The following is a 27,389-nucleotide window of genomic DNA, read 5'->3' as shown; positions in this document are numbered from 1 at the left end:
TCTTTTTTGTCATTTAGTATGGGTAACATACTTGAAATAACTGTGGCTTATGTTCCCACACACGCTTTTAGGGGCTGTTGCTAACAGCATTTAAAAAAAAAAAAAAAAGAATCTCTTTGAGGCTTTTGGCATGCTGCTGGCTTTCCTTTTTTCTTCTGGTAGAAAGAACAAGAGCAGAGTGCTGCCTACCTTCAGGTTTTTTTTCGATTTCTTGTTTCTAAGAGACTGAGATTCAGCTTTGCTTTATGTCTCAGTCCAAGCCGTGGCTGTGATTTTATTCTTTTAATATTGTCTGAAGTACCTTCTCCTGCAGTACCTCCCTTAGCATGCTACTTAACATGACAGCTGGAGAGTTGTTACATGCAAGATAACATCATCTTCTCTTACATGAAGGTGTGTGCAATCAACAGTGCCTAACTTGAATACATTTTCTAGATTTTGAATACATTTATTGTGCAGGCTTCTTTACACTTACATTCAATGAACGTTTGCATATTTTCCTTTTGGGGCATCTTTAACCACAGCTCAGAAATGATGTGGTTTATTGAAATGGCTTCAAGCGAGCTGATGTGGCAGTGAAGTGTAACAGAAACATCAATAGATTACAAAGCTCAACAGTTTGTTTAGAAACTGTTTGAATTTGGATCTAGAACTGAAGCGTGCCTGTACGTGTAGGAGCTCTTGCATAAACACATTTCTTCTCCAGGGACCTATGTGAATGCTATCAGCTGACAGGAATGACAGACCACAGGGTTACTGCTAGAGCACCACGCCACTTTTGCACCCATACATAAATGTACCTTCCCTCTCTTTCCCAAAACATAAAACCTGGTTCAGAGAAGCCAGCTGAATGCTTAGTTGCCCCTACTAGTTTTGTTTCGTTGTTCTTTAATTATCCCATCACTGTTAATAGTTGCAGCATTTAGATATTGTGTTAAAGATGTAAAACAGCAATGTGGTGGCACCACTTGTAAGAGTCTCATTTATTTGTAGGGTAACAAAAAGTCTGTAGAAATTCTGGAACTGTGGATGAGATTTCTGGAATAGGAAGTTATGTCGCTCATTGGAATGTGTCACACTGTGTATGGGGATTTCATCGCCTGCTTTATTCAGGCTATTATAGAATGCCACTTTAAATGTCTTTGTTACAGTACTTTACTGTGTCTACATTTTCTTTTTCTCCTGGTAGCCCGAAAGGCTGCAGGGAACTCATTACTCAGTGCAGTCGGATATATGGAGCATGGGGCTGTCTCTGGTGGAAATGGCCATTGGCAGATACCCCATTCCTCCTCCTGACTCCAAGGAGCTCGAGTTGATGTTTGGCTGCCCGGTAGAGGGAGATTCTCCAGTCACAGAGACCTCACCCAGGCAAAGAACCCCTGGTCGACCAGTGAGCTGTAAGTTCCAGTGTGAGAGGCAAATAAAGCAGTTAACAATGAAACAAGCCATACCAAGCAGACTGCCATCTGTACCACTGAGGCATCTCTGCAGTGTCCAAAAGACATACAAAACTGATGTTAAGATTTAAAATCAGATTCTTTTCTGATATGCTTTGCTGTAAGCTTAGGTTCTCGCTTATTGAGTGTTGATCTGCATGATGTAGCTTTATACTTTAAGTAAATAGAAATGGAACAGACAAGGTTGATAGGGCATCTGCTTCAGTCTCACTATTAGAAGGTATTGGAGCTTGAAAATCAAGGACCAGATGTCCTTATGCTAGTAATCATTTCTGAATGCCATAAAGATGCATTCCGTTGGTATGGTTCATCTCCAAAGATGCAACAACATCCAAGTACAACAGGAAGATTCTCAGTGAAGTTAATGATTTGGGTCAGACTTGACAGTAATGATCTGTCCTGGAATGAAAGTATTACTGTTACTGTTCCACTTTCTCCCTGTGAATTTACTGGGTGCCCAGAAACTCTGCCATGCAGGAATCAGGCATATGCCTGTTAGCTTCCGAAAACAGCCCTACCTCTTGAGAGTGATGCTGTGTTTTCCCACCTACCTTATTTCTTCTTAGCCTATGGACCAGACAGCAGACCCCCAATGGCGATCTTTGAACTTCTGGATTACATTGTCAATGAGGTAATCAACTACCTGCACTAATTTAATTGTAAACTTTTAAAATGCAGAATTTGGTGGAATATAGGGATAATGTTATGGTAAGTCAGGTTCTGATCTTTATCACTGCAGTATGAGACATGTCCTTGTTTGGGCTGTCAGCCTGAAAACTGAAGTCTGCAAGTCTGCCTCATACTTGTTTGAGAGCTCAACTCTGGGAAGAAGGCATAGGTAGCATCAGGGCAGCTTTACTCAGATGTTGGACTTAGCTGGCAGACTCTGGGTAGGTTGTACAGCATCATTTGTTCTGCTTTAATTGATGGGACTTTCTTAATTTGTTTTCAGCCACCTCCAAAACTGCCCAATGGTGTTTTTGGTTCTGAATTTCAAGATTTTGTTAACAAATGGTAAGTATTTTCTCTGCTAATGTGCCTAAAGCTCATTTTATAGACACCAGCTTGACAACATATGCATTCAAAGAGAACACCAAAGCTAGGAGGTGTTCCACTCTTTAAGATATCATCTCTGCTTCTGTGGCAACTCAAAATTAGTTCTTCCTCAGCATTGAAAACACCACAGTACTTAAAGACTGATCATGCAAAACTCTTCTGTAAGAGGATCCATACTTTTATGAGTAGCATTCTGCAGTGAGCATTCCATGTGATGCAGAACTCTTGCATGCTCCAAATTTCCCTCCCTAATGGTTCACTGAATCATTATCACAGTATTAATTTTCTCACTTCTTTACGTTTCCAAGTACTGGATGGGTATGATCAGCTTTAAGGAAAGTAGTTTATTCAAGATGAGTAAGATTTTTCTTTAAAAAAAAAAAAAAAGAAGAGAAAAAAAAAAAAGCTAATAGCTAACAACAGAAAAGCTAGTTCTGTTATTAGCTATTAGCTATTTCTACCAGAAGGAACAGTGACACAAAGGAACAACTAGTAGATACTGAGCTGGAAAAGGCTTGGGTAAGAGAGACCTGAAGGGTAGCGTGTGATACTGTTGAATGTAAATGCAAATCTGATCCCTACAGCCTGACTCTGTGCTCTCACTTCTACCCCCACTGAACAATGTTGTATGACTCAGGATTTCATACCTAAAATTATACCTGTGAAATCTACAGAGGCAGTTGCTCACAAAAAACCTCATGCTTTTATCTAGAGTGGTGTCTTTCCAGGACAAAAACAGTATACCAACACAATCTAACTTGATCTTTCTTTTGAGTGTAACCTGTGTCATGCTTTGTTTTCGTAGCTTAATTAAAAATCCTGCTGAGAGAGCTGATTTGAAGCAGCTGATGGTAAGTGAAAGTTCTTAACTTGAAATGGAACATTATTCCATGCAGGCTGGGTTCCTCAATTGAGCTGAGGGTCAGAGCAGACAGCCTAGAATGTCATTTGTGCCTCCTGACGCAGCTCAAACAGTTCTGGGGGGAGGGAGTGCTTCTCTTGTCCAGAGATCTAGAGGCCTCAGGCTTTTGCACACCCTGAAAACAGGAGCCCTGCCGAGGTTTTGCAGTCTGCCATTTGGTTGATTAGCAAAGTAGCTTTTGCTTTGGTTTATTAGCCAGTCGTAAAGTGTGTAAGAGGACAGCTGAACTGAATTCCTCTAACCTTATGGACTACTTAAGTGAAGTTTTAGCAGCTTCTGGGAAAGAAGCTTGCTTCTCTTCTTTCATCAGCTTGGTGCTGCAAAATCTGTAGAACTACTAGATACAAACAAATCTTGCATTTTTTTTCTACATGAAATGACTTTCACTTTCCCTGGATCTTCTCATGGCCTCAAGTTTAATGCTAGGGCTTAAGTTGTACTGCAGAAAATAAACTTTGCTGTGCCCTGATACTGCTGTATAGTAAGTAAGGCTGCAAAATACAATCAAATTCTTTCTGTTGCAAAAATCTCTTGTGTATGAAAGCAGACATTTTCCAGAGTATGTTATCTCAAGTGGCTGAGTCACATTCTTATCGTGTACTGTGGTGTAAGTACCCACAGTGTAAGCACTGTGTAAGCAGTATCCCTCTGGAATACTTGCAGTATGGACCCTTCATATGCTGATTATTTCAGTAATCCTACAGAAGAGCTCTACTGGTCGCCTTAAGCTTGCTACGAAATTTGGCAAGCCACATGAATACAGAAAGTAAATCAGACTTACTGTAGCTGATTCAAAATGATTCTTTGCCTCATCGTGTTGCCTTGCTGAGTGTTTGAGTAACTTTGATTTTCCTCTGTTAAGATTCATGCTTTCATTAAGAGATCTGAAGCAGAGGAGGTGGATTTTGCAGGATGGCTTTGCTCGACCATAGGCCTTAACCAACCAAGTACACCCACGCATGCTGCTGGAGTCTGAACGTGGAAGAGCAAATCCTGCCCCGTACATCTGTTAACAGCACTCCTTTGGTCCTATTTCCTAAGCTTGTACCTGTTCAAACATGTATTTCACCTCTTAAGGAAGAATGTCTTTAGAGCATGTGCCAAATTGTTTTAAATTTTGTCATCAACTAATTGGTATTGTATTGGGTTACGTTTGTTTGCTGACCAAAATGTAAGATGTTTAAGTTACAGTGCTTGCTGATTTTAAGTGATTATGGATATTCTTTCTTAATGAAAATATCACAGGGGGAATTTACCCCTGGATTGTTTGAACTTTATCAAGGCTCTTGGTAAACCGTTGGTACTTCAGTCATGCTAACCTAATCTCCCATGCAAAAAAAGGGTTAGGGATGCTCCAAAACTGTATCTGTTGAGCATGCTTTTGCTGCTGCCAAACTGTATCTTGGAAGTTAGGCCTAATGGTTCCAATTTTGCTGTTGTTTAGAGATCACTCTTTCCAGGTAAAGAAGGCAAGAGCTCTGCATTCCTTGGAGTGGACAGAGCAATATTCTACTTGTAGACTTGTTCATATTTCTATATTTATTTTTAAAATGTGTCATCATACTTGGATTTAGTGATGTATGTCTTTCCGGTTGATTTTTAAAGGGTAGCTCTCAAGTGTCCTGCAGAATCATGACAAAGATCTGGGCAATTTGCTTTCTTTTAACCTTAAGACTCATGACAGCTGTGTTTGGTGTCTAAAGTGTATGAAGATCCTCTATTGTTTTATTCTCTCAGATGTTTAGCAGTGGATTCTCTTAATAAATATATTATCAAGTAACTTGAAGCTGTTCTTTTAAACTCAAAGGAGAACTTCACCAAGACCTTCATCTTATTCAGTGCCATATTATGTGCACTCCATTATCTTTTTCATGTGTGTGAAACAGACAAACTGTCACACTGAAGAACTACAGCAGTACTTTGTACTAGTTGTTAAAGGAAATATGCAGACTGTGGACAACAATTTTTTAGATAGGAAAGCTGATTTTACTATTTTGTGCCACATGCAGCAGTGATTTGAACAGTGCAAGTACAGTTACATGTAGTTGGACAGCAGCAACAGTACTTTATTGCAACATGGAGAAGAGTTGGCTGGACTTAATTTCAAAAGGCCTGGTTCAGAAAAGACAGCAGGGAGAAAGAAGAGGCAGCACAGACATGAAAATGATTTGGCGATCTCCTGGGGCCACGTAACTTATTTTTAAAGGTCAAAATTTGTCTCTAGAGGTGAAACCCCAGACCAACAGCTCCAGAGGGGCTCTGCAGAGGTGCAGCAGATGTCCCTGGGCTGAGATGGGGCTGGAAGTGCCACAGACACGCTGGGAACTGCAACGTGCAAGAGGAGAGGTTGGCTACTGCGATGCTCACAAACTCTCCATACGCCTCCAAAGAACCATTTGACACTCCAAGCCATAACATTTCTTGCTCAGACATTTTATTTTTCTCCTGCAAGCCTCAGGAAGGCTTTGCCAAGTGTTTTGAATTCACATTCTAAGCTCTTTCATTAAGACATCCAGGCTTGTCAGAAAAACAATTAGTCTTTAGTACAGGATGAAACTGGAATTACGTTCCTATAGCTACAAGCCAAATAATTTCTCTTCAAACAATGGCAGGAAGGTGGTGGAGGTTGAATCAAGTGCTCTGATGACACCCAGGATACTGGATGCTTTCCTAAGTTCTTTTCCTGCTCTTAAAGCAAACTCCAGATAATGGTTGATTTTCTCTGAGCTGTTAATGCCAGAGACAGCAATAGCACCTTTAGCTGGCTGTGCAGTGAACAACCTGGATTGCCGTGGCTATTTTCTTTATCAAACTAAGTGGTAAGGATATTATTTTTACTCATCTGCTTTTCATCAGCTTAACAGAGTTTGATTTTGCATTCCTCAAAGCAAGTCTTTAAGAATTGATCAATAACCAGCTGCTCCACTTGGTGTCCACATTCCACGAGGAGGAAGAACACACTCTGTACCTATAGGAACAGTATAAGCTTGTCACCATACCATTAAATACACTGTGGAAGGGACTTTGCATCACTTTCCAAGTAAATTTTAATTTCTCATACTCCTTAAAGCGGAAGGCAGACTGGCATTGAACTACAAATTCACTGTAAGGGAAAAAGATAAAAACTGAAAATATTAGTTCCTTATTACAACTAATACGGACTAATTCTTACCATACAGTTTGTGGAAGAATAAAAGGCCAATTGGCTGCTATGCTGAATGAGCAAGTAAGAAAAACGTGGCTGTTACATCAGCCTGACAGTACTTAAAAACAGCACCTGGAGGGACAAGAGAGCTCCCTTGCTACTGCACTCAGCATCAGGGCAGCAGTGCAATGTCTGCTGCTCCTGCTGAGAGAACAATACAGCTCCTCTGGGTCACACTTACAGGACACGGATGTTGAGTTGTCTGTGTAACTGAGAGCACTGCAGCAGAAAGCCTGGAGACAAGGCTGGACACATCTTTTCTCACTGCCTCCCTTTAAACTTCCAGTTTAAGCAGCTGAGGTTATGATATAATCATTGGTTCACAACCAGCCTCTGTGGCCTGGTTTTGTTTTTCAGCAACAGCAAATAAGAACAGACAAATTATTGCTTTCACTGTGTTAAATTAGTCTGAATTAATGATTTTTACCTTGTATAAAGATGTAGTAAGCTACACACTAGGTTTGCAAAACGGATTATGCTACATACTGGTGCAGCAAGTTCTCATTCTTTTAACATCTAATTCAAGATCTGCCAAGCCTGGGACATTTGTGTCCTCAAAGGTAACCTGCAACTCTGGGAGTCTGGCATGTCACACAGCACAACACAAACATCTGCCGGCAAGAACAAAGAAGGAATTCCTGAGTCTGTATTAAAAACCATTTTGACTCTTTTCTCCCTCAAGAATCCGATTCCTCCTCCTCTTCCATCTCCTCTTCATAATCTCGAATACTCAGCTGTAATTCCGTTTGATTGATAGCAGCCTCGTCGTCCATCTGCCCGAGGATCTGTCACGATAAGAGAGTGCAACTGAGGGCTGTCAGCGCCAGGAGCAGCGCCAGGAGCAGCGCCGAGCGCACAGCCGAGCGGGGAACCGTCAGCGCCCCGTTCAGACGGCACTGCAGCTGCCTGCCCCAGCAGCCCAGGGAAGCGATGAGCATCACCGAACAATCTCAGGAGCTCAGCTGAAGGCTCAGACCGTACCCACATTCCAACCGCCTCTCGGCTAAAACGGTGCCTGCCTTACACTTAGGAGCATCGGACGCAAGCAGCCATTCCCAAACCCGCAGGGACAGGGAAGCCGAAGGGCCGCTCCCGTTCGCGCTGTGCCTCACCTGCTGCGGGTCCTCCGCGCCCGGGGCGGCGGCCAGGTCCTCCTCCCGGGACCGGATCATGGACTGCAGCGCGAGCTCCTCCACCTGCGCACGAAGGGACGCCAAGGACTCGCGGTCACCGCGGGGCCGCCACGCAGAAACGAAGCGCTTCCGGCGCCCGGCATTCTCTCGCCACGCCGCGGCAGAAGCGCAGACGTCGGCCGGCCGCAGCGCAGCGCCGCGCGGCAGAGGAACGGCCCGCCCCGCTCCCGGAGCGCAGCGCCCGCCCGGTGCCACCGACCTTGAGCCGGGTGAGCTGCTCGTGCAGTGCCGCCTTCACCCGCAGCAGCGTCTCCTCCTCCTTCCGCAGCTCCTGCAGGCGGCTCAGCATCCTGCCCGCCGCCCCCGCCCGGCCCCCCGCGCCCGCCGCCCCTCCTCCCCGCTCCCGAGAATCGCGGCGGCCGCGCCCACGTGACCCCGAGGGCGGGGAGCGCGGAGCGACAGCGCCCCCCTGAGGGCGGGAGGACGCGGAGCGGCCCGAGAGCGCCGCGTGACGTCATGGCTCCGCCATTTGCAACACTGTGGCCGCCCCCGCGCGGCAGAAGGAGAGCGCGGAGCTGCGAGCGCGGACGCGGCTGCCGCTGCAGTCGCGGTTCCCGCTGCGAACGCGCCGCAGAGCTTAAGGGAAAACCGCCCTCCCCCAGCCGCACGCAGCACCTCCGCGCAGGCGGACTGGCAGCCGTAGGGCCGCTAGAGCTACGCGTAAAGGGCGCTGCCTGAGAGCTCCGCCCCGCGGCGATGGAACCCTGCCCCGCCCCATCTCCTAGGACAGCATTTTGAACGGGTTCCGCAGGAATGTACAAGTGAACAAGGTGAATAAAGCTCCCTCCAAATACATGACATTAAAACAGCAGCCTGTGACTTCCCACGAAGGCTCACGACTGCTGCTGGATTCCACCTCCCCGGGCAGCGCCATGAACACACTGCTCTCACCCGCGTGTGCTTACAGTGCCCTCAAAGCCCCACCAGCCTCCCACCGCTCACTTGAGCCACGCACCTCACCCCCAACACGCACCGCTGTGCCAGACGACTACAAAAGCACCTCACTCTTCCAATAGAATTTATTCGCTGTAGTTCCACGGTACAATTTTCTGAGCTCAGGTGTTCCAAGTGCTGCTCCTGCTCATGCTTCAGCCTTGCCCTTTGCTGGGGCCTTCGCTGGGGCCTTTGCTGGCGATTTTGCCGGGGCCTTCGCTGGGGATTTTGCTGGAGCTTTGGCTGGGCCTTTGGCCGGGCCCTTTGCTGCAGCCTTTCCTGCAGTCTTGCTTGCAGGCTTGGCCTTGGTCTGCGCCTTAGCTGACAGCTTGGCCTTGGACGTGACATTGGCCTTGGCTTTGGCTTTCTTCTCCTCCTTGAGTTTGTGCTACAACAGATAGAAAAAAACACAACCATTAGCATCTAAGGAATCGGTTCCAATGCCTCAGACTGCACGACAGGCTTTGTCCTCACATTCTGGGCATGGCGCAGAATGGTGTTGCGTCGCATTGTTTTGGCGTACGGGTTCAGCTTTATCATGACTCTCAGATTCTTCAGTGGGTTCTTCTTCAGGACTCTGCGGTGAATCTTCTTCCTGGAAAGAAGAAAGATGTATCATGATTCCCTTCCACAGCCCATAGGCTGTAAAACCTTCCTAAAATCTCACTTAAGGGAATCATAATTCCTAGTATTTACAGACAGGATCTAAAGAAATCCCAGCAGTATCTGACACAGGGATTTCTGTTCTCAGTGTGAAGTGTTGCACTTGGCAATAATTAACTACCAAGCACAATCTCCTCTTAATAGTTAAAAATTATTACTTTGGAGCACGCAGCGCCTTCTGGATCTCCTGGCTTCTCAGGATTCTTCCAAGGTCAGTGTTGGTCATCTTGTGCATCGGCAGGCTGGGAAGCAAACATGCAGAGTTTAAGTTGGAAAATAAAAAATATAAAACTAATTCAATAAAAATAAGCATGTAGTACAAACTACTGTCAGTATCCACTTTCCACACCCAAATGCACAACCTGTGGCTCTGCTGGGTTATCCTGCTGCCCCCCATCAGCTGGGTCAGCTGTTACTGCACTTACTTGTAGTCACTCTTCAGAGTGGCAGGCTTGCGCCAGGTGCCATACAGATCATCCAGCTTGCGGAAAGCGCTTTCAGTCCAAATGCAGAAACGCCCAACGTGGCCACCAGGAGCAAGTCGCAGCAGGTTCAGCTTGTTCACATCAAGAAGAGTAATTCCTGCCGAAAAATAGACACGCCTCTTCAGTTATAATGAAAAGCAAGCAGCACAGGACCAAGAAATAGACCATAAAGTACACAGAAACTGCTACGGTCTTATTAGCTTTTACACTACAAAGTTACATAAACCTGTGTGTAATAAGGTGTTCAACAGATAAGTTAAAAAAAAAAAAGTCAGCCTTCTCTAGTAACAAATTTAAAAGCTTCATTTTTACAGTCTGAAAGGCAGTTGATGGATGGTAACAGACACACAAACATCCCTCAACATCACATTCCTGGAAATAAAGTTACAGCTACTTCAGCTAGAAGTCAGAACTTCCACAAAATCATGTGTTTCAGAAACACGGACCAATGAAGTGGAATCTCATCATTCCAGGCTGCCTTCCGAAAGAGAAAAAAAAAGAGTAAATAAGATCCAATTAAAATCACCCGGGATATTCCGGAAAGCTCTAATGATGCCATTGTCCTCGTTGTAGATGATGCAAGGCCCCCTGCGCTGGATGCGACGGCGATTCCTCATCTTACCCTTCCCAGCCCTCATGCGCTGAGAAGCATAGACCTATGAAAAGGAAAAGAAACCCATGAATATTTGAAGAAGTCCAACTTACAGCAGTAAGACAAAGGCACTTCAGTCAGAACTTCACAATCATCACTGATAATCTGAAACACGGACCAGTGAGAAGTTCATCATTCTTAAGACTCAGAACAGAGACTGAGCTGTTAGTGTTGTTACTCAGCACTGAGATGAAGGGAACCGAGCACAAAGAGTAAAGCAACACAGGAAGAAACTGACTTTACTTCAACTTTTTTTTTCCTACAACTATTACCAAAGGATTTTTCATGGCATCAAAGCAATACAGAGCAATCTGCAATTCTTAATTTAACCATGGCAGAACCTAATGATGAGCGTCCTCAGGAACATACCTGTAGAACTCACCTTTTTTATGTCATTCCAAGCTTTAAGCTTCTTAAGAAGGAGAACAGCTTCCTTTGTTTTCTTGTAACTCTCAACTTTGTCCTCAACAACCAGAGGAAGCTCCGGGATCTCCTCGATGCGGTGACCTAACGGGGGTTTTACATGACATTAAGTTTCCCAATGACCCTGGTTATATGCATGCATTTCGAGGTATTGCCTTCTGCATTCCAAAACAATGCAAAATAAAAAAAGGAAATCTAACATGGAGGTGTCCTAGTAACAGCAGAGAAGTTCCAGTGCAGTCTTACTGGCCTGCCTCAAACAATACTCAAGTAAACTAAGCATGACCTGTGGCTTCTACAGAACAGAACAGAAATCAAACCAAACTGCCATTTAATTCAAAATTCAACCCCATTTTCCATAATCTGCTAGGACAAGATTGATGTCAGCAACACACGCAGAGGTAGCTCAGCATTGCCTAACTTCCATCACAGTGAAACCCCCAAATTACCACAACCAGTAGTACATAAAAATATTCAACCTTCTGAAGGAGGGACCGCATCCTTAATTTGAAAGGGAACTTATTATCCACGAGAAACATTTCAAGTAATTTTAGAGTAACCACTACTGCTTGGGCCATGCAAAGATTGCCAGCAGGATTCCCACCTTTAGACATGACCAGTGCTGGAAGAGCTGATGCTGCCAAGGCAGAACAGATGGCATAACGTTTCTGAGTGACGTTCACTCTGCGGTGCCAGCGGCGCCAAGTCTTGGTTGGGGCAAACATGCGGCCTCCACGGCACATCTAAGTATCCACAGTTAAGAACAACCTTTCAGAACTGCGTTTTTCAATGTGCCTCCTTAACACTTGCTCAGCATTAACTGCTCGTCAACCATCTGTACCAGTTCACTGACAGCAGGCAACCGTCACTGAGCACAGAGTAAGACGCAAATTACGACATCATGGCAAGACGTGAGACTCAACACTTCCGCAGTGAAAAAAGACAGAAGAAATCATCCTGTTCAATAAAGCAAGTCTGAATTTGCACAGAGAGGGCTCTAATCACAGTTTTCACAGTGATCTGAGGTTTGAGGACAGCCATTACCTCAAGAAGTAGGATTCAATTTCATATTGAGATAAGTAAAAATAATTTTGCCCTGCATGATTTGAGATTTACACTGATGTGAGCAGCAGCTAGGAAAGGATACATTTCCAAAGGCACCCTGGCCAGAGCGGTGAGTTCCGCCACCTCGTACTCGAGGAATACGAGCAACAGCTCTCCCAGTACCCCAAGACTCAGCACTGGTCTGATGACCTGCAACAGAAAAAGAGTTCAGTGCACAGAGTGTCAACACCGCTGTTTTCCCAAAGCCACAGATTTGTTGAGCCTGGGACCAAGCATCAGAACTTCCACTGTTATCATATGGTTCAGAAACACGGACCATTGAAGTGGAATCTCATCATTCCAGCAAAACAAATCCTGATCAGGTAAAACAGCTCTTACAGAATCCGCTTAGGTCAGAATCAAGTATGGTAACAATTTCTAAACTTGATCTTTAACATAAAGGTCTGCACTGGCACTGCTGCTTCTGGCAGATTAAGATGTTTGTGAACTGCCATCAGAAATAAATTTGAAAGCACTCGCACAAGTTCCTTTGGAAGCAGCAGATATTTGCATCTACCAGCTTCTAAGGCAACTCCAGCTAACAGCCATTTGCGCAGGTTTAAGTAAATGCCACAGATGAAAGTCTCATGTACTCAACATGGACCAGGGGGTTGAAAAACACAGCATTTCATTGAAGTTTTTTGCCTGCTAAGGCAAAGTTCCATACAATTTAAAATCAGGATTTTAACGACCAGAATAGTTCTCCCTCATTCTCTTCAAAATCTAACTGAACAGTGCTTCTGTTATTTTGACTCTGAATTTCTTTCCTTTTCAGCCCAGCTGCATCAAAACCAACAGCTCCCACAGCATTCCCACCCATTCTGGGGACAAACCATACCCGCGAGCTCGCTGACAGCATAGGGCTGCCTGTTGTTCTTGCGCAGGTTGGTGTGAACGAAGTTCACGACGTCAGGGCGAATGGGAGCCTTGAACACCGCTGGCAGGGTGACATTCTTGCCAGAGGCTTCCCCCTTTTCAGAGTAGACAGATATCAATGGTCGAGCGCAAGCCTGAAAAAGAAAAGGAATAGCTCTTAAGCACAAGTAAGCACAAGTAAATTAGGTTGCTGTCATTCAAATCCCCCCGCTATTGCTCAGAATTAAACGTGTCTGCAGCTCACAGTGCCAGCACGATAACAGCAGGCAACTGTCACTGAACACTGGATAAGACGCAAATTACATCATCACAGCAATATCCGTACTGACAGCAGAGCTCCCCGCACGTCCCTTGTTCTGAACACTACAGCTGAGGTTTGAGGTGGCAGACACAGGGACAAGGTGATCCAAGGGCTGGGTTGAGGGACATGGTTCAGGAACAACTATTGGGGGTGACAGGTAGATGGGTGGACTGGATGATCTTGAAGGTCTTTTCCAAGCTTGGTGATTCTGTGAGCCTACAACTGCAGCTCTGCACCTTCTCAACAGCTTTCCACTCGCTGTGAAGAACAACTGCACCTACAGAACCCACCTGTACTTATCAGTTTTTCAAAGCCTTGAAATTCAGGTTACAATTAAAAGCTGTGCTGCCTAAACCAACGGTTCTAATACCTGCAATGACTACAGCCAGGTTAACTCCGTATCAGAGCAAAGTAAGCGTGCCCACCGAGCAGCTCTGTGTGCTCACAGCTCGGCGGTGACCCTGCTCAGAGGGCTGGGAAAGTTCAGCTCACACAGTATGAAGCCCCAAGACAAAAGCACACCGCATATAAACGGAGGAAAGGCCTGGATCACGATCTGAAGTACATCAGACCGAACTCTTTAGTACTTTATTTCAAGAAAAAAAAAAAAAAAGTGCATTTAAAAAAAAGCAAAACAACAATCAAACTCCCACAGCTACCGGGAACATCTGCTAAAGAAATCTTTCTTTCAACTCGGTGCGGCTGCTGTCGCTCGGCCTAGGAGATGTACTGAGAACACCGTGAGAACGGACCCCAGTGCCAAGACCCAACGCCCCTCTCCACCCCGGCTCTGCTCCGCGGCTCCACGCGGCCCCAAGATGGCGGCCGCCCCCCCCCCCCCCGCCTGCTGTCCGCCCGCTGCCCTCGAGTTGCACGCGGCGCTGCCCCGTCTGCTGGCCCAGCTCCCCCGGCCTCCGCTCTCCCTACGCTCTGCTCTGAGTCCGCACCGCCCAGAGCCCCCCGCACCCCTCCGGACCGCTCCTCACCATGACGGCAGCGCAGACCCCGCGTGCTCCCGCCTGCCTCCGCCGCTGCCCAACCGGAAAAGGAAATTCGCGTACCGCCGACGCCGCTACCAGCACTGCAGTATCACTCCGCGCTGCGCTGCGCCCCGCCCTCCCTCCCCCCCCGCGTTTCCGCTGCCCTCACGCGTCGCCTCAGCGACCCACACCGCGCTGTGCAGCTCCACTCCTCTCCTCTGCTCCCCTCCGCTCCCCCCTCTCGTCCCGTGGCGCCGCCGCCATCCCCCGCCCTGAGGGACTCTTTTCTGGCGGAGGGATTCGGCGTGACGTGCCATTCCGTCACCAAAATCAAGTTTTTTAAGAGAGCTTATTTTATTTTATTATTATTGTTTTTTTTTTTTTTTTTACGGGAGAGGGTGCGAAGAGAATAAAACCTAATAAAACCCACCGCCGGGAGCTGGAAAAAAAAATTAAAAATTAGAAATAAAAATGACGTCCCTGTGGGTGGATGTAGTTCCGGCGGCGGTTGAGGCGCGCAGCTATGAGTGCGGCGGTTGAGGCGCGCGGCGATGAGTGCAGATCGGCGGCGCGCGGCGATGAGTGCGGATCGGCGGCGCGCGGCAACGGTGGAGCTGTACCTGGCGCTGCGGCGGTGCGAGACGGGGCGGCGGGAGCGGGGTGCGGCCGTGTGGGCACGGTGCTGAGGGCGTGCGTTTGGAGCGGCGCTTTGGGGGATACGCAGATAAACGGAGCGTTCGGCGAGGGAAAAAGCGCCAGCCAAACGCAACTGCTGCGCCTTAATGCTCGTTGTTCTTGCAGGATATATGAAGAGGAGAAGAAAAGCGTCCCCGAACGCCCGTGTCTCTTTGAGGTAAAGCTGTGGGCGGGAATAACGCTTCAGGTTCCCGCTCTGAGGGGGCGGCGGGAACGGCGCGCGGGCGGGAAAAAGCGCCCCTTCAAACGCCCCTCAGGAGGGCGGCGGGAGGCGGCCGGGCAAATCCGAGATTCCTTCACTCAGCCGCGGCTGTGAGTTGTGCGGTGTCTGCAAACGCAGCTCTCGAGAGAAACTCGAAGGTGAAGTGACTGGAAGATGTTTTTAGCGGATGCTCTGTCTCGGGTCGCGTGGTGGCTGCAGCCGCGCGCCTCAGAGCAGCTGAGCTTTATATGCGTAGCGTATTTGTATTATTATCTTTTTTTCTCCAGGATGATGTAGAGATCTGTTTCATTGATGATAGCTGCAAAAATCCAGTTGGAAGATTTTGGAATGGAAGCACGCTGTACGTCCTGCAGCAAGCAGTAAGCGTGCCTCTTAGTGTCAGACTTGTGAACGTCATCTGTTTTCTTGCCGTCCAATAGTCTCACGCGTCGTGCATTGCTCTTGCAGGGCCGCAGTGAGGGCAGCGACTCAACAGGAGAACCAGGAGCAGAGGATGCCCTGCACACCTCTCAGCTCACACCCACGGTGGACGCCGGCCCGGCTGCGCTGCCTGTCCTGAGAGCAAAGTGGGTGCCTCCCTCTGCTCATTTCTGGGCGCTTTTCCTTTTTTTCCTTTTGCCTCTCTTGCTCATATTCAGCACCTGCTTCATTTTTGATCCTCCAAAGTTAAATACTTACCAATTTAATGGTGACCCAAGCATTGTTATTTCTGCAGAATGGCACCCTTGCAAAGTGTAGCTGGAGTTCTGGTGCTGGACAAGCACTTGTGAGCTGTCCCACCTTGCTAAGGGGACTGCCTCACTGCAGGTGTGCACAGAAAGCTTGGGAGGACTGAAGTGCCTGCCTTCTGAGAGCTTCAGTTTGAGAAATCTGATCAGGATTTGATCTTTCGACTGTTACTAAAATACAAGAATATATTAAGAATAATTCTAATAAGAATAATTAGAATAAAATACAAAAATACAAATACAAGAACAGGGTAGTGAATCGTGGTGACTTGCTTGCTTAACTAACTTATCCCTTTAGCATCCTTTAATTTTAAAATTCAGTTATATGTTTAGGACTTTTTCATGTGTACTATATTGTATGAAATATTTTTCCAATTATCATAGAATCATAGAATGGCCTGGGTTGAAAAAGACTGCAATGATCCTCTAGTTCCAACCCCCCTGCTATGTGCAGGGTTGCCAACCACCAGACCAGGCTGCCCAGAGTCACATCCAGCCTGGCCTTGAATTATGATATATTTCTTTTCCTTCATAGATTACCCGTAGGAAGATGTTTACAAAACTGCATCCTTTCTGTAAAATGGTGTTGTGTCTGCTGATGAGGCAGGGCAGACAGGAGTTGTTACTGTGGTATTACTGTGGTATTGAGGGTCATGATTTAGTGGGAGCTATTGGTAATAGGTGAACGGTTGGACTGGATGATCTTTTAGGTCTTTTCCAACCTTGGTGATTCTATGATTCTATTATTCAGTGTTTTACATAACAGATAAATTTTGTTATACTTGCTGATATCTGGTTCTTTCCTGTTCACATCCCCAGGCAGCTTATTTCCTTCTATACGATGGCACAGAATCCAAACATGACCCATCTGAACATCAGTAAACAGGTTGTGCTTCCGCCCCTCTGGATACGGTGTGATGGCTCCGACCCTGAGCACACTTACTGGCTTGGAGCTGAGCCTCTCAAAGCTGGAAACAAAATCACAGGGATCAATTTGCATATGGTTAAGTGTGATGGTAAGGTTATAATGCTACGTACAAAATTGAATGAGGAAGGCTTAAAAATGAGGAAAAACTTAACATGTGGATGCTGCCTTTGTGTGATGTTGGCTTGTACTGCTTGCTTCTAATCCTTGCTTGTTTTTTTGAAAAGAGAAAGATGTCTGTGTGCAGTGAGGAAGTAACTTTTAAATATCTTGTATGCAGCAGTGCCTGAAGGCCTACCTTTGCTCAAGTGCAATGACTTAATAGATACTTAAATGTGATCCTACTGAAAATAAAAGCTTAAATGCAAGAAACAGTACTCCTTGCTGGAGGACAACGTGAAGCTGAATGCAATACTGAAGAACTAATTCTACATGCCAAACATAACTTGCATTTTTTTATTCTTTTTTGCAGGTCCCACCGCTGATAAAACCTGTTTTGTGAACCTAGAAGAACTCAAAACGGTGCACAAAGTCAAACACCATTCGTCTGTTGTAGGTCTTTTTCATCTGGCACTGCTTATAGTTTGTTTTTTATCTACGATTCTGATTTAGGGAAGCTTTGTAGATACTATTTAGAGAATCAGCACAACGCTACAGTATCATAATCTCTTTAGAAGTAACATTTGGGCTTTCTGACTTGTCTTTTTTTCTCCTTACTTAGCCAATATTTCCTTTGTGTGAAATGCTTCCAAAAAATATTTTGCACGAGTACAGAACAGCGCTGTGTTGTGTTTTAAAGATTTGTAAAATCTGTTCATTCTAGGTGACAACAAAAGGATTTGCTCGGTATGAACTTACCAGTGCTGCTGCAATGGATGACTCAACTCTGGGATCCGAAAGCAGTATTTCTGTTGATGTCACCTGGCACTCTGTGGATAAGATTCTGCAGGCGCCGCCGCTTTGTTCAGCTGCCATGCTGGTCAGTAAGGAGCCCAGGCTCTTTGCTCTGCTGATGTCGTTAGTAGTGCAGGGGGTAGAAAATACGTTTGGCTCTTGCCATTTGTGGTTGTTGTTTATGTAAGGAATATTACACATAAGCAGTATAGCGTATTTGTAAGAAAAACTGTTCATTCATCTGTATTTCCTCAGTGAAAATCTTAAGATACCTGATTTCTAAAGTTTGAATCTGACATAATCTTCTGGAACTTTCAGAATATTATGTTGGAGTCTGGGGACCCCAGGAGTCCTGTGTATCCCCTCTATAGAGAGCTGCAGTTCCTCCTTGTAAGTAAAAATGAGAAATTCCAGTTTCAGATATGCATGGAATGGTGATTTTTGTGTGTGTATGTGTGTGTGTTAATAATTTACTCTGTTTAGGACTCCATATGGTTTCTTAAAGATATTTGAAAGTGTTCAGAATAAATTTTGAATTTGGTTTCACGAATCTTCAATGCTCAAAGGACGAACCAGGAATGCCAAAGCCAGGAAACGTGAGAGGCTTCAAAATCCATGGCTCTACAGAGCTGTGTTTCCTGGGGAAGTTACCTGCATTTTGAAGAGTGATGTATACAGAACCTCAAATAGTAACTGCTGGGTGTTGTTTTGCTTTTGATGCTGCTTTTAGGCTTTGGCTGAAGGCTTGAAGACGGGTGTGACGGAGTGGCCTGAGCCCGTAGAGACCCAACCGGCTTTTGAGCTGGTCCAGGGATTTCTGCTGGGTAATTGTCGCTTGTTATGTGGGAAGGGAGGGATGTCACCTTTCACAGAAGCAAAAGAAAATCAACATAAAACTTCTGAAGTGTTAGAATGAGAGATTGTAATTTCTGTGCTGTAATAACTTGCATAAAGCATTGGTAATTAGTCCCAATATCTCGTACGAAGGGAAATAAAGGTAATAATTGTTTCTTACAAAATAAGATAGTCATGTTTAGAAGGCAGTTGAATGAATTCTGTGTGCATCTTTCAAGTTACTTGGCATGTACATGAACATCTGAAGGTGCAAAGTGTCCAGGGAGCAGAGGCAGACAGCAGTTCTTTGACAGCTTAAAGTGAAGCACTCCCAGCTGCTGGCAGCTGCTGAAAGCAGCTCAAACTGAGCCATAGCAGTCTAACCAGAAGCTGAAGGTTTTACCAAATGAACCTAGAAAGAACATCAAGTGAATACACCAAAAGGTTTGCAGATGCAACTGTATGTTTTTCACAAATGAATACGGAGGTAGAACTTGGAGACAAAAATTACCTTTGACAAATAAATTTGGGAGAAAACCAGAGGCACTAATTAGCCTGTTGGTCACCCCTCATTGCTTCAGCCCTGGAACATGGGGAGTTAATGCTTAGCTAAAGGACACTGAAGGTGGAGAGCAAAATGTGTATGTCACAGTAAAGCCTACTGAGAAAGCAATACGTGTATTTCAAACCAAATGCTTGCCCAGCAGAAACAACTTAGAAATGGATACATTTTGTCAGTTGGTCACCCTGCAGAGTCTGTGTCAGTTCTGGTGCGTGCCCAGCAGTTTATAACCAGCCCCAGGGGTGGTTGGTTGGGCTGTTCTTTCATGACGGTGATGTTTATTTTCTCCTTTCCTAGATTTGAAGAAGAAACTGGATGGGTGTTGTCTATCAGGAAATAAGAATGAAACAGAGGTATATGCAATTTCCTACCTATTTCTTTGTCATCTCATTCCTCTGGCAGGTAGTTATTTCAGATTTTAATTATGTCTTGTACATTGCTTATGCAGACATGTGAGTACACAGATGTAATGATCTGTAGCTTTCTGCTTTTGCAGTTTAGAAATAATAGAAATTGCTCGAAAGGCAAAATCAGAAGTTCCATGGCTGTTCTCTGATGGAAAGTCCACTGTAGTTTTTCCTGTCAAGAAAATCTCCCTTTCTGGGCACATCCATTGTGTCCATTATGCGTAATTTCCATATAGTTTCACATTCAGTTGGTAATCTTGGAGATACTTGGACTATTTTGGCATGCTTCTTCCCCTTCCTTTTTAACTTTAGTTGAAGGTCTTTAAATCTGAAGCATCATTTTTCATTTAAACTCTTTCAGAGTATCAAAAGTGACATTGCTGCAGTGGACAGTTCAATAAGGTCAATCTTCAGTGAACGAGGAGACCTGGATTTTGCTGAACAATTATGGTGCAAAATGAGAAGTAAGTGTAGTGTTTTGTTCCGGTGGCTTTTAGTTTTTGTTGTTGGTTTATTTTTTGACCCATTCACTGTCCTTTAATTCTTCTCTGTACCTACAACACTGTATTACTTTCTTGAGAAAATGAAAGTAAACTTCTCTGAGTTTTATGTACTGTTCAGCTCTTCAGAAAATTGTTACTTTTTTCTAAAGGAACTAATTTTAGGTATGTAAGACCATGCACTCTCTTACAACATAGGGAGGCATTGCAACATCTAGCAGGAGACACTGTTTTTCTTTAGGGTTATAACAGTACTAAAAAGTCAGGTGTGTGTGCCTGCTCTGTAGCTAAAAACTAGTGATCTGTCAGAGTGACTTTCTAGATCTGAAAGACTTAAAGTTGATAAAGCTACATACTTGGTCGTTCTTGTTGAAGGACTTACATTCTTCACAAAAATGCAGTGCCATCTGTCACAGAATCCTTAGACTGAAAGGGACATTTAAGGGGCATCCACTCCAACTCCCCTGCAATGAACAGGGACGTTTTGGCTGTTTTTTTTAACTGAGCAGTTGTGTTTTTGCAAGTACTGTTGGGCTGCTGTTACTGAGCAGCTGAAGGTGAGCACGGAATGAAACTCTGTAACCCAAGTAAGGTTACAAAGCAGGCAGGGTTTGTCCAGTGCAGCGGGTACAAGGGGGACAGATCTGCCTGACCTGCACCCGCCTGGAGAGCTGGTGCTACAGACACAGGCTGAACTGATACACAGTCAGTAGCTGTCCTGGAATTCCATACAGACTCCTCACACCCCAAGAATTCGTTAGATGCAGAGCCTCCCCTGTTGTATGTGGGATGAAGGTTTATTGTCTCCCTCGCCAAGGCTCCTGACCTTTCTGGCTGTGAACTCCCAGCCTTTCAGGGGTTCTCCCCCCAAACTGGTTTCTCCTCGCCCTGTGGACATTGGCTCACCTCCCTGCCAAACGTCCTCGAGCTGTTCTCAAACCATATCCTTATGGCCTTCCTCCCCCTCACTGTCCCAGACACACTGTCTGCCATCCCTTATTTTCTAACGAGCTCCACATTCCTGCTTCTGTAAACTATAACTATTCCCCTTCACCCCCCTTATTCTCAGCCACTGTGAAGTTTTCTTGCCTTTTTACTTCCACTTGTTTCACATCTCACCTTTCAAAGGGAAAGCCTGAATAGATAAATAAAACATGTCATCATTTTTCTGAAGGCGTCTGTTCCTATCAGGAGTTGGTGGAGTGTCTCACGCTGGTCGTAAAATTCCTGGAGCACGGTGAAATACAGCCATGGGTATGTAATCTATTTCACAATAATTTTATCCTTTCCAGTTACTCGAAGCAGAGTCTGGCTCTTATTATTTAGTTGCCCTTATTTCCATGTTGTTTTGTTGAGTTTTTTTTTTGCTTGTCACACTTTGCATGTTTCCATGGTGTTGCATTTCTAAATAATACCGTGCTGTTTTGTACACAGTTGCCCCACAGAAAAACTTGTTTAACTTTCAGATTCATCAAGGGAGTAGCAGTTTGCTCAGTAAACTGGTCCAGCAGTCTTACCATGGCAAGGTGGAGGCCGTGTCCCTCAGTGGCATCACTCCGATTCAGATGCTCTTGGAGATTGGTTTGGATAAGATGAAGAAGGATTATGTCAACTTTTTCATAGGTGAGCCAGGAATCTGTTGTCATGGTTAGAGATGCATGGAAAAAGGCTGCTCTGCACAGGAAATAAAGGCAGGTTCCAGTCGCTTCGATTTCACTTCTGCCTGCCAGCTGCTGCAGTGCTGTTCCCAGCCTCCTCGGTGTTCGTGCTCTCATGCTCTGTGTGTGTCTTCCCAAAATAAAAAAATGAACTTGTTTCCAAATAACTGCACTTAGTATAACCCTGCATTTCTTTTTCTAACTGAAAAAAATCTCATGGTTAAACTTACTGTAACACAGTGTCAGATGTGTGTAACGGGGCTGTTCTGTTTTCTTACCTGTCTGCTGTAGGTGGTAAATTAAGACCTTCTTGCTCTTTCTGCCCTTTCTTCTATGGTCTACGTGGGTTAAAGGAAATCAGGCAAGGGTGTTTATATGTAATAGCTGTGTCTGTACAGTCCGTACTATGTAGATTTTTAATTTTTTTATATTTATTTTTAGTGCACATTGCATAACCCAAACAAAAGCTGGGCTGGAACAGTTTTTGTAATGTACCTTTTCTTGACAGCACCATGGCTTTGTTTTTAGTATTACAGCTCTATTTTTTTTTTTCTGAATCCAGAAGGGATGTTATGTTTGCCACTGTACTTATCCATTTCCTTCAACTCTTTCTTTCTTAATTTATTTCTTGCTTTGTCACACTTGATCTTTCATTTTCATATTTGTTTTATCTAAACATGGGTGTCCCAGGGAGGGTGGTTGTCTCAAAGCATGGCATGGCTCTGTGTGTGGTGCTTCCATGGAGCCTTGGCAGCATGTAAGATACTGCCCCTACCCTGCCACTTCAGTGGCTGTGCTCCTTGTTCTGCATTAGTGACCATACTTATAAATAACATCATCTTCCATCTTAGTGGCTGCACTTGTTTTCCTTAAGTAGAATTTGCTGGTAGGTTACCTGGCTGTTCATGTATTTCACCTGATGATATCTGATAATTGTTTCTTTTCCTGTTCACTTTCCAGGTCAGGAACTCACAACATTAACCTATTTGGTGAGATTCTTTATTTTTAACTCTTAATGTACAGCACCCTCAGTTGGTGGGGGGGTAACTTTCCCATAAGCTGAGCAACTGAATTGCAAATAATGAGAATGGGACAGAATAGGGCAGAAATGTCATTATGTTGTTTTCTTATTCATATGTTTCCCATTTGTCTGGTATTAGTCATTGTCAGGCACCAGAGTTCTGACTTTGTTCTGACTCTGTTGGGCCATTCTTTATATATTTACTTCTTCAAAGAACAACAAAACGATTGTAGTAAGCAGAGAGCAGGCTGTGTGTGTAGAAATTGAGGGTCTGGTTAAGAGCAGAAGCTGTTTGCTTTTCCAGGATTACTTTGTTTCCACATCAGTAGATCTACAAGAGCAAGTTCATCGTGTTCAAAAGCTTCATCATATGTTGGAAATAATGGTCAGCTGTACAGTCCTACTTCAGTTTAAACATGAGAACCTCTTCCCTTTGACACAGTAATTATTTCATTTCTACTTTATAAATAGCATTAACAGACAGACTCTCTTTGATAGTAGTAAGTAAACTTTAAAAAAAAAAAAAAAAAAAAGCAAAAAGCAATCTGAGGATTTAATTAATTTTGCATGAGGTTTATGCAGTGTTGCACCAGCATTCATCCAAGGAATGTAACTTGTTAATTCATATTACTCTAGAATTTGCCTGAAATATTATAAAGAAAACCCTCTGAATGAGAAGCAAGTGTTTCAGCTGCCGATCAGACCAGCCCTTGTCAAGAAGTTCTATCAGGAGTAAGATCACCTTCCATGTTTGTAGCATTCAGTTCAGGTTGTGGATTCAGATCTGAGCACCTGACTGAATGTGGACATCTTTTGATTATTCTATCAGTGATCACCCAGAAATGTGGAAGGTGGACATCACCAGTGGGCATGGCCAGAAGGAGGTGAAAACAACGTGGCAAGTTAGTACTAGTGCTCCTGTTGAACATATGGCATCCAAAAATACAGGTAAGGAATATTTATGGTGAAATGAAATAACGGAAGTACACATTTTAAGAAGCTTTTGTACTGGCTTTACTGAGTATTTATATTTTCTTAGTTATGTATTATTCAGCAAAACTGAAGCAAAGCAGTCTTTCATGAAGAATACGAGGTGGTATTCATAGAACATAAAAGACTTTCAGAAGGTCTGACCTTCTGCCTTCTTAATTTGGCTGAATTAGGTTTTTAGTGTTAAAATGGCAGAAGATTTCTGAGGATGACTTGACTATTTAGTATCTTCCACAGCATCTTAGAGCTTTTAAAATCTTTGCCCATGTATCTGAGAATGGGTCTGAAGAGAAACTTACCTGTTGCCGGATACTTACATCTAGCCTAGGAAGCAAACAGGCTGTAATGAGAGGAGACATACCTTGCTTCATAAAGTCAAGTGAAAATAAGTGAAAATGCACGAGGACAGGGAAGAATTAAGGATACAGACTGCAATAAAAGTGTCTGGGGTGGGAGTGAAGGGGAGGTTTGTCCCAGGGCAATGCTTTGTAAAGCTTTCCCACCTTCCTCAGTTTTTGTGCCTCTGTCACTGAAACTTTATTCCTGCATTATCTACATTTGCTCCTTCTAAAAACACTGGCTAATCAAATATTTTGTCTATGCAGGTCTCTTTTGTGATACCACAGTTGATGGAAGCAGTGAAGAAAGAATGTATTTTGTTGCAGTGGCTGAGTGCAGTCAGGTGCATTTCATATAAACGCACATCACTGTGCAGGCAGGCCTTGAAAGGTACAATAAGGGGGGAAGTACAGCATTATCTATCAGCAGCGTGTTGGAAAGATTCTGGCATTTGGAGAACAATTCATCTCACTGAGTTCTTTGCTTTAGTATGCTCACACAGTGTGACACGCAGCCCTAATTCATCTGTACCAATCCAGTTTGTATATAAATGTGCAGTTGTGAATGTACACAGTAATTGTTTTGGGAAGATAGTAGATATTTTGGTACATACATTTCCAAACATTCAATAAAGTTCTGCACTTTGGGGTTTAAAATTTTATTTTTACTCATTAAGAATGCACACAGACACTGTTAAAAGTTATTAAGTACTTCAAGCCAACAAAACAAGCAATGTGGGTATTTTTTGTATCAAGAGATATTTAATCCTTCAGTATATTTGGAAAGCCATTCATCCAGGGCATTATGAACCTCTGCAGTTTGGTTTTTTCATATCTGAATTTACACTCTGGAGTCTTCCTGGCTGCTCTGTGGAGAGAAACATCCTGTAGTGTAAATCTGGATGGTAGTTGTCATCTTCGAGAAGTCACTTCAACTCTACTCCACACTTAAATAGCAAAGCATCATCCTAACTTGCAGCCATGAAATAACTTAGTGTTTAAGTGGTGCTCTTGGAATATTTGAATCACTTTCCATTTTAAAACAGTGCTTATCTCTTCAAATAGCAGCTGTGTGGTAATGAAAAGTGAAATGATGAAAAGATTGAAAATAGAATTTGCAAATAGATTTTAATCACTTGAAATGTGTGCTGGCAAGGTTAGAATCGCTTTAATCATATCTAGCTATTCCATATAATCCTTACCAAAATAACAAGAAACGAAATTTGCTGCATAAAACTTAAAATAATGCAGAAAGAAAATATATTTCGGGTTTTATTAAAATTTCTAAATTAAATTTTGAGAACTGAGTGAAAAAAAAAATAGAAACAGGTCTGCACAGAGCTGCATGGACAGAGCAAATAACATTTCTTCACCTTTACAATGGTGCAAAAGGAGGCACTTGTGGTAAGTGTTCTACAATGCAGCTGGCTTACTGTGTTGTTTTTGTTACACAACAAGAAGTTGTGCCATTTTAGCTGTGATTTTGGAGGAAGAGCAGGAGTAGGACAATACGTGATGAGTATATCTCAGCAGCATCCATGTCTGCCTGGCTCTGTGGATCAACAGGTTCCCCCCAGCCACTCATTAGGGAAATTCCAACTGTACCTTAAAAACAAAGTGGTAATTCTGCAGTTTATGCACAATTGCTAAGCCCTTGATAGAAGTAGAAGCATAATTACAGAATGAATACTTGTTACCATGCTGCTCAGTGTGCCAGGTGTTGTTGTAAGAGTGCCATACGTTTGTTTGAGTCTGTAAGAATACATAAGAGCACGTGCACACTGCAACTGTTAGATCGTAGGCAATGCAGGAAGATAGTGGAGAGGAGCTTTTGGATTAAGGTGTATCTGAAAATATTGCATCATTTCTTCTAAGTATATCATGAAAGCTTTCATTTCTTATAAAAACCACAAACATTTATGCAATATGCCTCCCTTAAATTCCTTGAGGTGCTCGTAGAGGTTACACACAGCATTCAGTATAGTGTCCTGTCCAGCATCTCGTCTTTGATGTCTTTGCTTGAGGTGGGTGAGTGTTTATGAGTCACTCAAGTCACTCTGAAAAACTGAGTTCATTTCACTAGACCAGGATTCTACTCCTTGTCTCTAGACTAACCTGGACATTTTCTTACCCAAGCAGTTACACAGTATTTTTCAAGGGAGTATTTAAATTACAAGTATTAAGTTGTCACAACAGAGGGTTACCTCAAGCATCTCTCATTGCATGTGATCCCTGAATATACACTAGTGGTCTGAAATCAGTTTGCCTCAGCTACTGAATAAATTTGATGTGCCAGTTGGAACTGGCATGGTTACAAAGCTGTGTTTCTGTTTAAAGAGCAGGACGAAAAGCTTAATCAGTCTGCTAAAAATTCTCACTTCACACAATTTAAAATTCAGTTTAAATTTTACTTTAGTTACATGGTGTGCTGCATTCTGTGCTCCACTTCCACCAAGCTTCAGTCCTGGTGCATGTTCTCCTGTTTTGTAACCTTTTTCAGGAACTGTGTAGATGTACACAGAATTAGTTATTTGAAAAGCAGAGCTAACAAGTTTGCTAATATCCTAAATCCTAATATGCATTGAGTCCACGCAGGAGTCATCTCTTAATCTCTCCATCCTCTCTTTTTCTTTCTCCTCCCCTTGGCTTCTGGCTGCTCTCATGCTGCTTGGCTGTAGCTTGTTGGAAGCAGCGTGTTGCTGACCAGCCATAGCAAACTGACCTGCTGGTGCTGTTCCACCATGTAATGTCCTTCTTGCATTTTGACTGCCTTTCTGGCTTTTGTGCCTATCTTTCCTCCAGCTGATGGTTTTTCAGAACTTCACTGGAATTTCATGTGTCCTGAAATAGTGTCTTGGCTGGAACTGGCCACTGAGATTTTGGGGCACAGTCATTGACTGCAGAGAACTGTATCTATCTATCTATTCACCTATGATTTTACCTGCAATTCTCAATGTACTTTCCTGTGGTGTCCCTTCTGTAGAGTTCTGTGAGCAGAACCATGCAACTGCAGTAAGGAGAGCATTGATAACTTACCCACAGATTACTAAAAGTAATCCCATGTTTCACACAATCTCAAACTTCTCAAAGCATAGATTGGCATAATCATTAAAAATAATTGATGGTTCTTGTATTTTGCCAGCCATCATACTTTTCTTGGAGAACCTTCAAAAATAAGAATATAAAGAATCAATAGTGTTATCTGAAGTTCGTTTTCTTACTAACAAAGACTTTTTATCTCTGGAGCTGCTGAAATTAAGTAATACAGCAATGTATTTTAAAAGCAAATGAATAGAAAATGATTATAAGCACGCATTAAAAGCATGCAGGCGTCTTTAAACATTTTTGTAATGCGATGTAGTC

General features: G+C 43.9%; 4 protein-coding genes and 5 non-coding genes across 11 annotated transcripts in view; 2 read left to right on the top strand and 7 right to left on the bottom strand.

The window, feature by feature from the left end:
* Positions 1-5,240, top strand: part of MAP2K1 (mitogen-activated protein kinase kinase 1) — a 31,748-nt gene extending 26,508 nt beyond the window's left edge. The window contains exons 7-11 of one of the 2 annotated variants that reach the window (XM_048956575.1): positions 1,190-1,397; positions 2,024-2,088; positions 2,410-2,471; positions 3,319-3,364; positions 4,298-5,240. In XM_048956575.1, coding sequence (XP_048812532.1) covers positions 1,190-1,397; positions 2,024-2,088; positions 2,410-2,471; positions 3,319-3,364; positions 4,298-4,411 — 495 coding nt within the window. In that variant the 3' untranslated portion in view covers positions 4,412-5,240. The remainder of the gene's footprint in view (positions 1-1,189; positions 1,398-2,023; positions 2,089-2,409; positions 2,472-3,318; positions 3,365-4,297) is intronic. The other variant, XM_048956574.1, reaches the window with a different exon arrangement.
* Positions 5,241-7,257: 2,017 nt separating this feature from the next.
* On the bottom strand, positions 7,258-8,156 carry SNAPC5 (small nuclear RNA activating complex polypeptide 5). Its single transcript, XM_048956578.1, has 3 exons — positions 8,033-8,156; positions 7,753-7,836; positions 7,258-7,425 (listed from the first exon to the last, which is right to left on the bottom strand). The coding sequence occupies exons 1-3, from the start codon at positions 8,120-8,122 to the stop codon at positions 7,318-7,320; spliced, it is 282 nt and encodes a 93-aa protein (XP_048812535.1). The 5' UTR covers positions 8,123-8,156; the 3' UTR covers positions 7,258-7,317.
* A 678-nt stretch (positions 8,157-8,834) lies between these two features.
* Positions 8,835-14,404, bottom strand: RPL4 (ribosomal protein L4). Its single transcript, XM_048956573.1, has 10 exons — positions 14,257-14,404; positions 12,932-13,103; positions 12,137-12,243; positions 11,594-11,732; positions 10,949-11,073; positions 10,441-10,570; positions 9,855-10,011; positions 9,588-9,671; positions 9,241-9,361; positions 8,835-9,154 (listed from the first exon to the last, which is right to left on the bottom strand). Exons 1-10 carry the CDS (start codon positions 14,257-14,259, stop codon positions 8,915-8,917), a joined length of 1,278 nt encoding a protein of 425 aa, XP_048812530.1. The 5' UTR covers positions 14,260-14,404; the 3' UTR covers positions 8,835-8,914.
* Positions 10,317-10,387, bottom strand: LOC125698503 (small nucleolar RNA SNORD18). Its single transcript, XR_007379210.1, has one exon. It is a non-coding gene; the product is annotated as a small nucleolar RNA SNORD18 (small nucleolar RNA).
* Positions 10,640-10,707, bottom strand: LOC125698505 (small nucleolar RNA SNORD18). The gene has a single exon (XR_007379212.1). It is a non-coding gene; the product is annotated as a small nucleolar RNA SNORD18 (small nucleolar RNA).
* Positions 11,797-11,896, bottom strand: LOC125698506 (small nucleolar RNA SNORD16). The gene has a single exon (XR_007379213.1). It is a non-coding gene; the product is annotated as a small nucleolar RNA SNORD16 (small nucleolar RNA).
* LOC125698504 (small nucleolar RNA SNORD18) lies at positions 12,326-12,397 on the bottom strand. Its single transcript, XR_007379211.1, has one exon. It is a non-coding gene; the product is annotated as a small nucleolar RNA SNORD18 (small nucleolar RNA).
* On the bottom strand, positions 13,184-13,284 carry LOC125698500 (small nucleolar RNA SNORD16). Its single transcript, XR_007379207.1, has one exon. It is a non-coding gene; the product is annotated as a small nucleolar RNA SNORD16 (small nucleolar RNA).
* A 321-nt stretch (positions 14,405-14,725) lies between the features above and the next one.
* ZWILCH (zwilch kinetochore protein) lies at positions 14,726-24,671 on the top strand. 2 transcript variants are annotated; one of them, XM_048956566.1, is made up of 18 exons: positions 14,734-14,884; positions 15,052-15,103; positions 15,436-15,528; positions 15,617-15,735; positions 16,717-16,913; positions 17,295-17,374; positions 17,646-17,801; positions 18,035-18,106; positions 18,447-18,540; positions 19,410-19,465; positions 19,881-19,983; positions 21,194-21,273; positions 21,486-21,642; positions 22,638-22,666; positions 23,003-23,139; positions 23,335-23,430; positions 23,528-23,646; positions 24,294-24,671. In XM_048956566.1, exons 1-18 carry the CDS (start codon positions 14,802-14,804, stop codon positions 24,383-24,385), a joined length of 1,815 nt encoding a protein of 604 aa, XP_048812523.1. In that variant the 5' UTR covers positions 14,734-14,801; the 3' UTR covers positions 24,386-24,671. The 2 variants fall into 2 exon arrangements, with proteins under 2 accessions (XP_048812525.1, XP_048812523.1); XM_048956568.1 differs by lacking the exons at positions 22,638-22,666; positions 23,003-23,139; positions 23,335-23,430; positions 23,528-23,646; positions 24,294-24,671 and adding an exon at positions 21,969-22,620 and having other exon boundaries at positions 14,726-14,884.
* Positions 24,672-27,389: the final 2,718 nt, after the last annotated feature.

This window comes from Lagopus muta, chromosome 10, assembly GCF_023343835.1.
Source record: "Lagopus muta isolate bLagMut1 chromosome 10, bLagMut1 primary, whole genome shotgun sequence".
Lineage (NCBI taxonomy): Eukaryota > Metazoa > Chordata > Aves > Galliformes > Phasianidae > Lagopus > Lagopus muta.
This window is presented reverse-complemented; position numbering and strand designations above follow the sequence as displayed.

What these genes read in the sequence shown, in the direction of transcription:
- SNAPC5 (XM_048956578.1), bottom strand. Translation starts at nt 8,122, where the DNA reads ATGCTGAGCCGCCTGCAGGAGCTGCGGAAGGAGGAGGAGACGCTGCTG. An exon ending in AGCAGCTCACCCGGCTCAAG is followed by an intron (nt 7,837 to 8,032) that starts GTCGGTGGCACC and finishes CTTCGTGCGCAG; the next exon opens with GTGGAGGAGCTCGCGCTGCA. An exon ending in GCGCGGAGGACCCGCAGCAG is followed by an intron (nt 7,426 to 7,752) that starts GTGAGGCACAGC and finishes TTATCGTGACAG; the next exon opens with ATCCTCGGGCAGATGGACGA.
- RPL4 (XM_048956573.1), bottom strand. An exon ending in GCCAGGGTGCCTTTGGAAAT is followed by an intron (nt 11,733 to 12,136) that starts GTATCCTTTCCT and finishes GTGGATACTTAG; the next exon opens with ATGTGCCGTGGAGGCCGCAT. An exon ending in CTTGGAATGACATAAAAAAG is followed by an intron (nt 10,571 to 10,948) that starts GTGAGTTCTACA and finishes TCCTTTTCATAG; the next exon opens with GTCTATGCTTCTCAGCGCAT.
- ZWILCH (XM_048956566.1), top strand. Translation starts at nt 14,802, where the DNA reads ATGAGTGCAGATCGGCGGCGCGCGGCGATGAGTGCGGATCGGCGGCGC. An exon ending in CTGCCTGTCCTGAGAGCAAA is followed by an intron (nt 15,736 to 16,716) that starts GTGGGTGCCTCC and finishes TCACATCCCCAG; the next exon opens with GCAGCTTATTTCCTTCTATA. An exon ending in TCACAACATTAACCTATTTG is followed by an intron (nt 22,667 to 23,002) that starts GTGAGATTCTTT and finishes TTGCTTTTCCAG; the next exon opens with GATTACTTTGTTTCCACATC.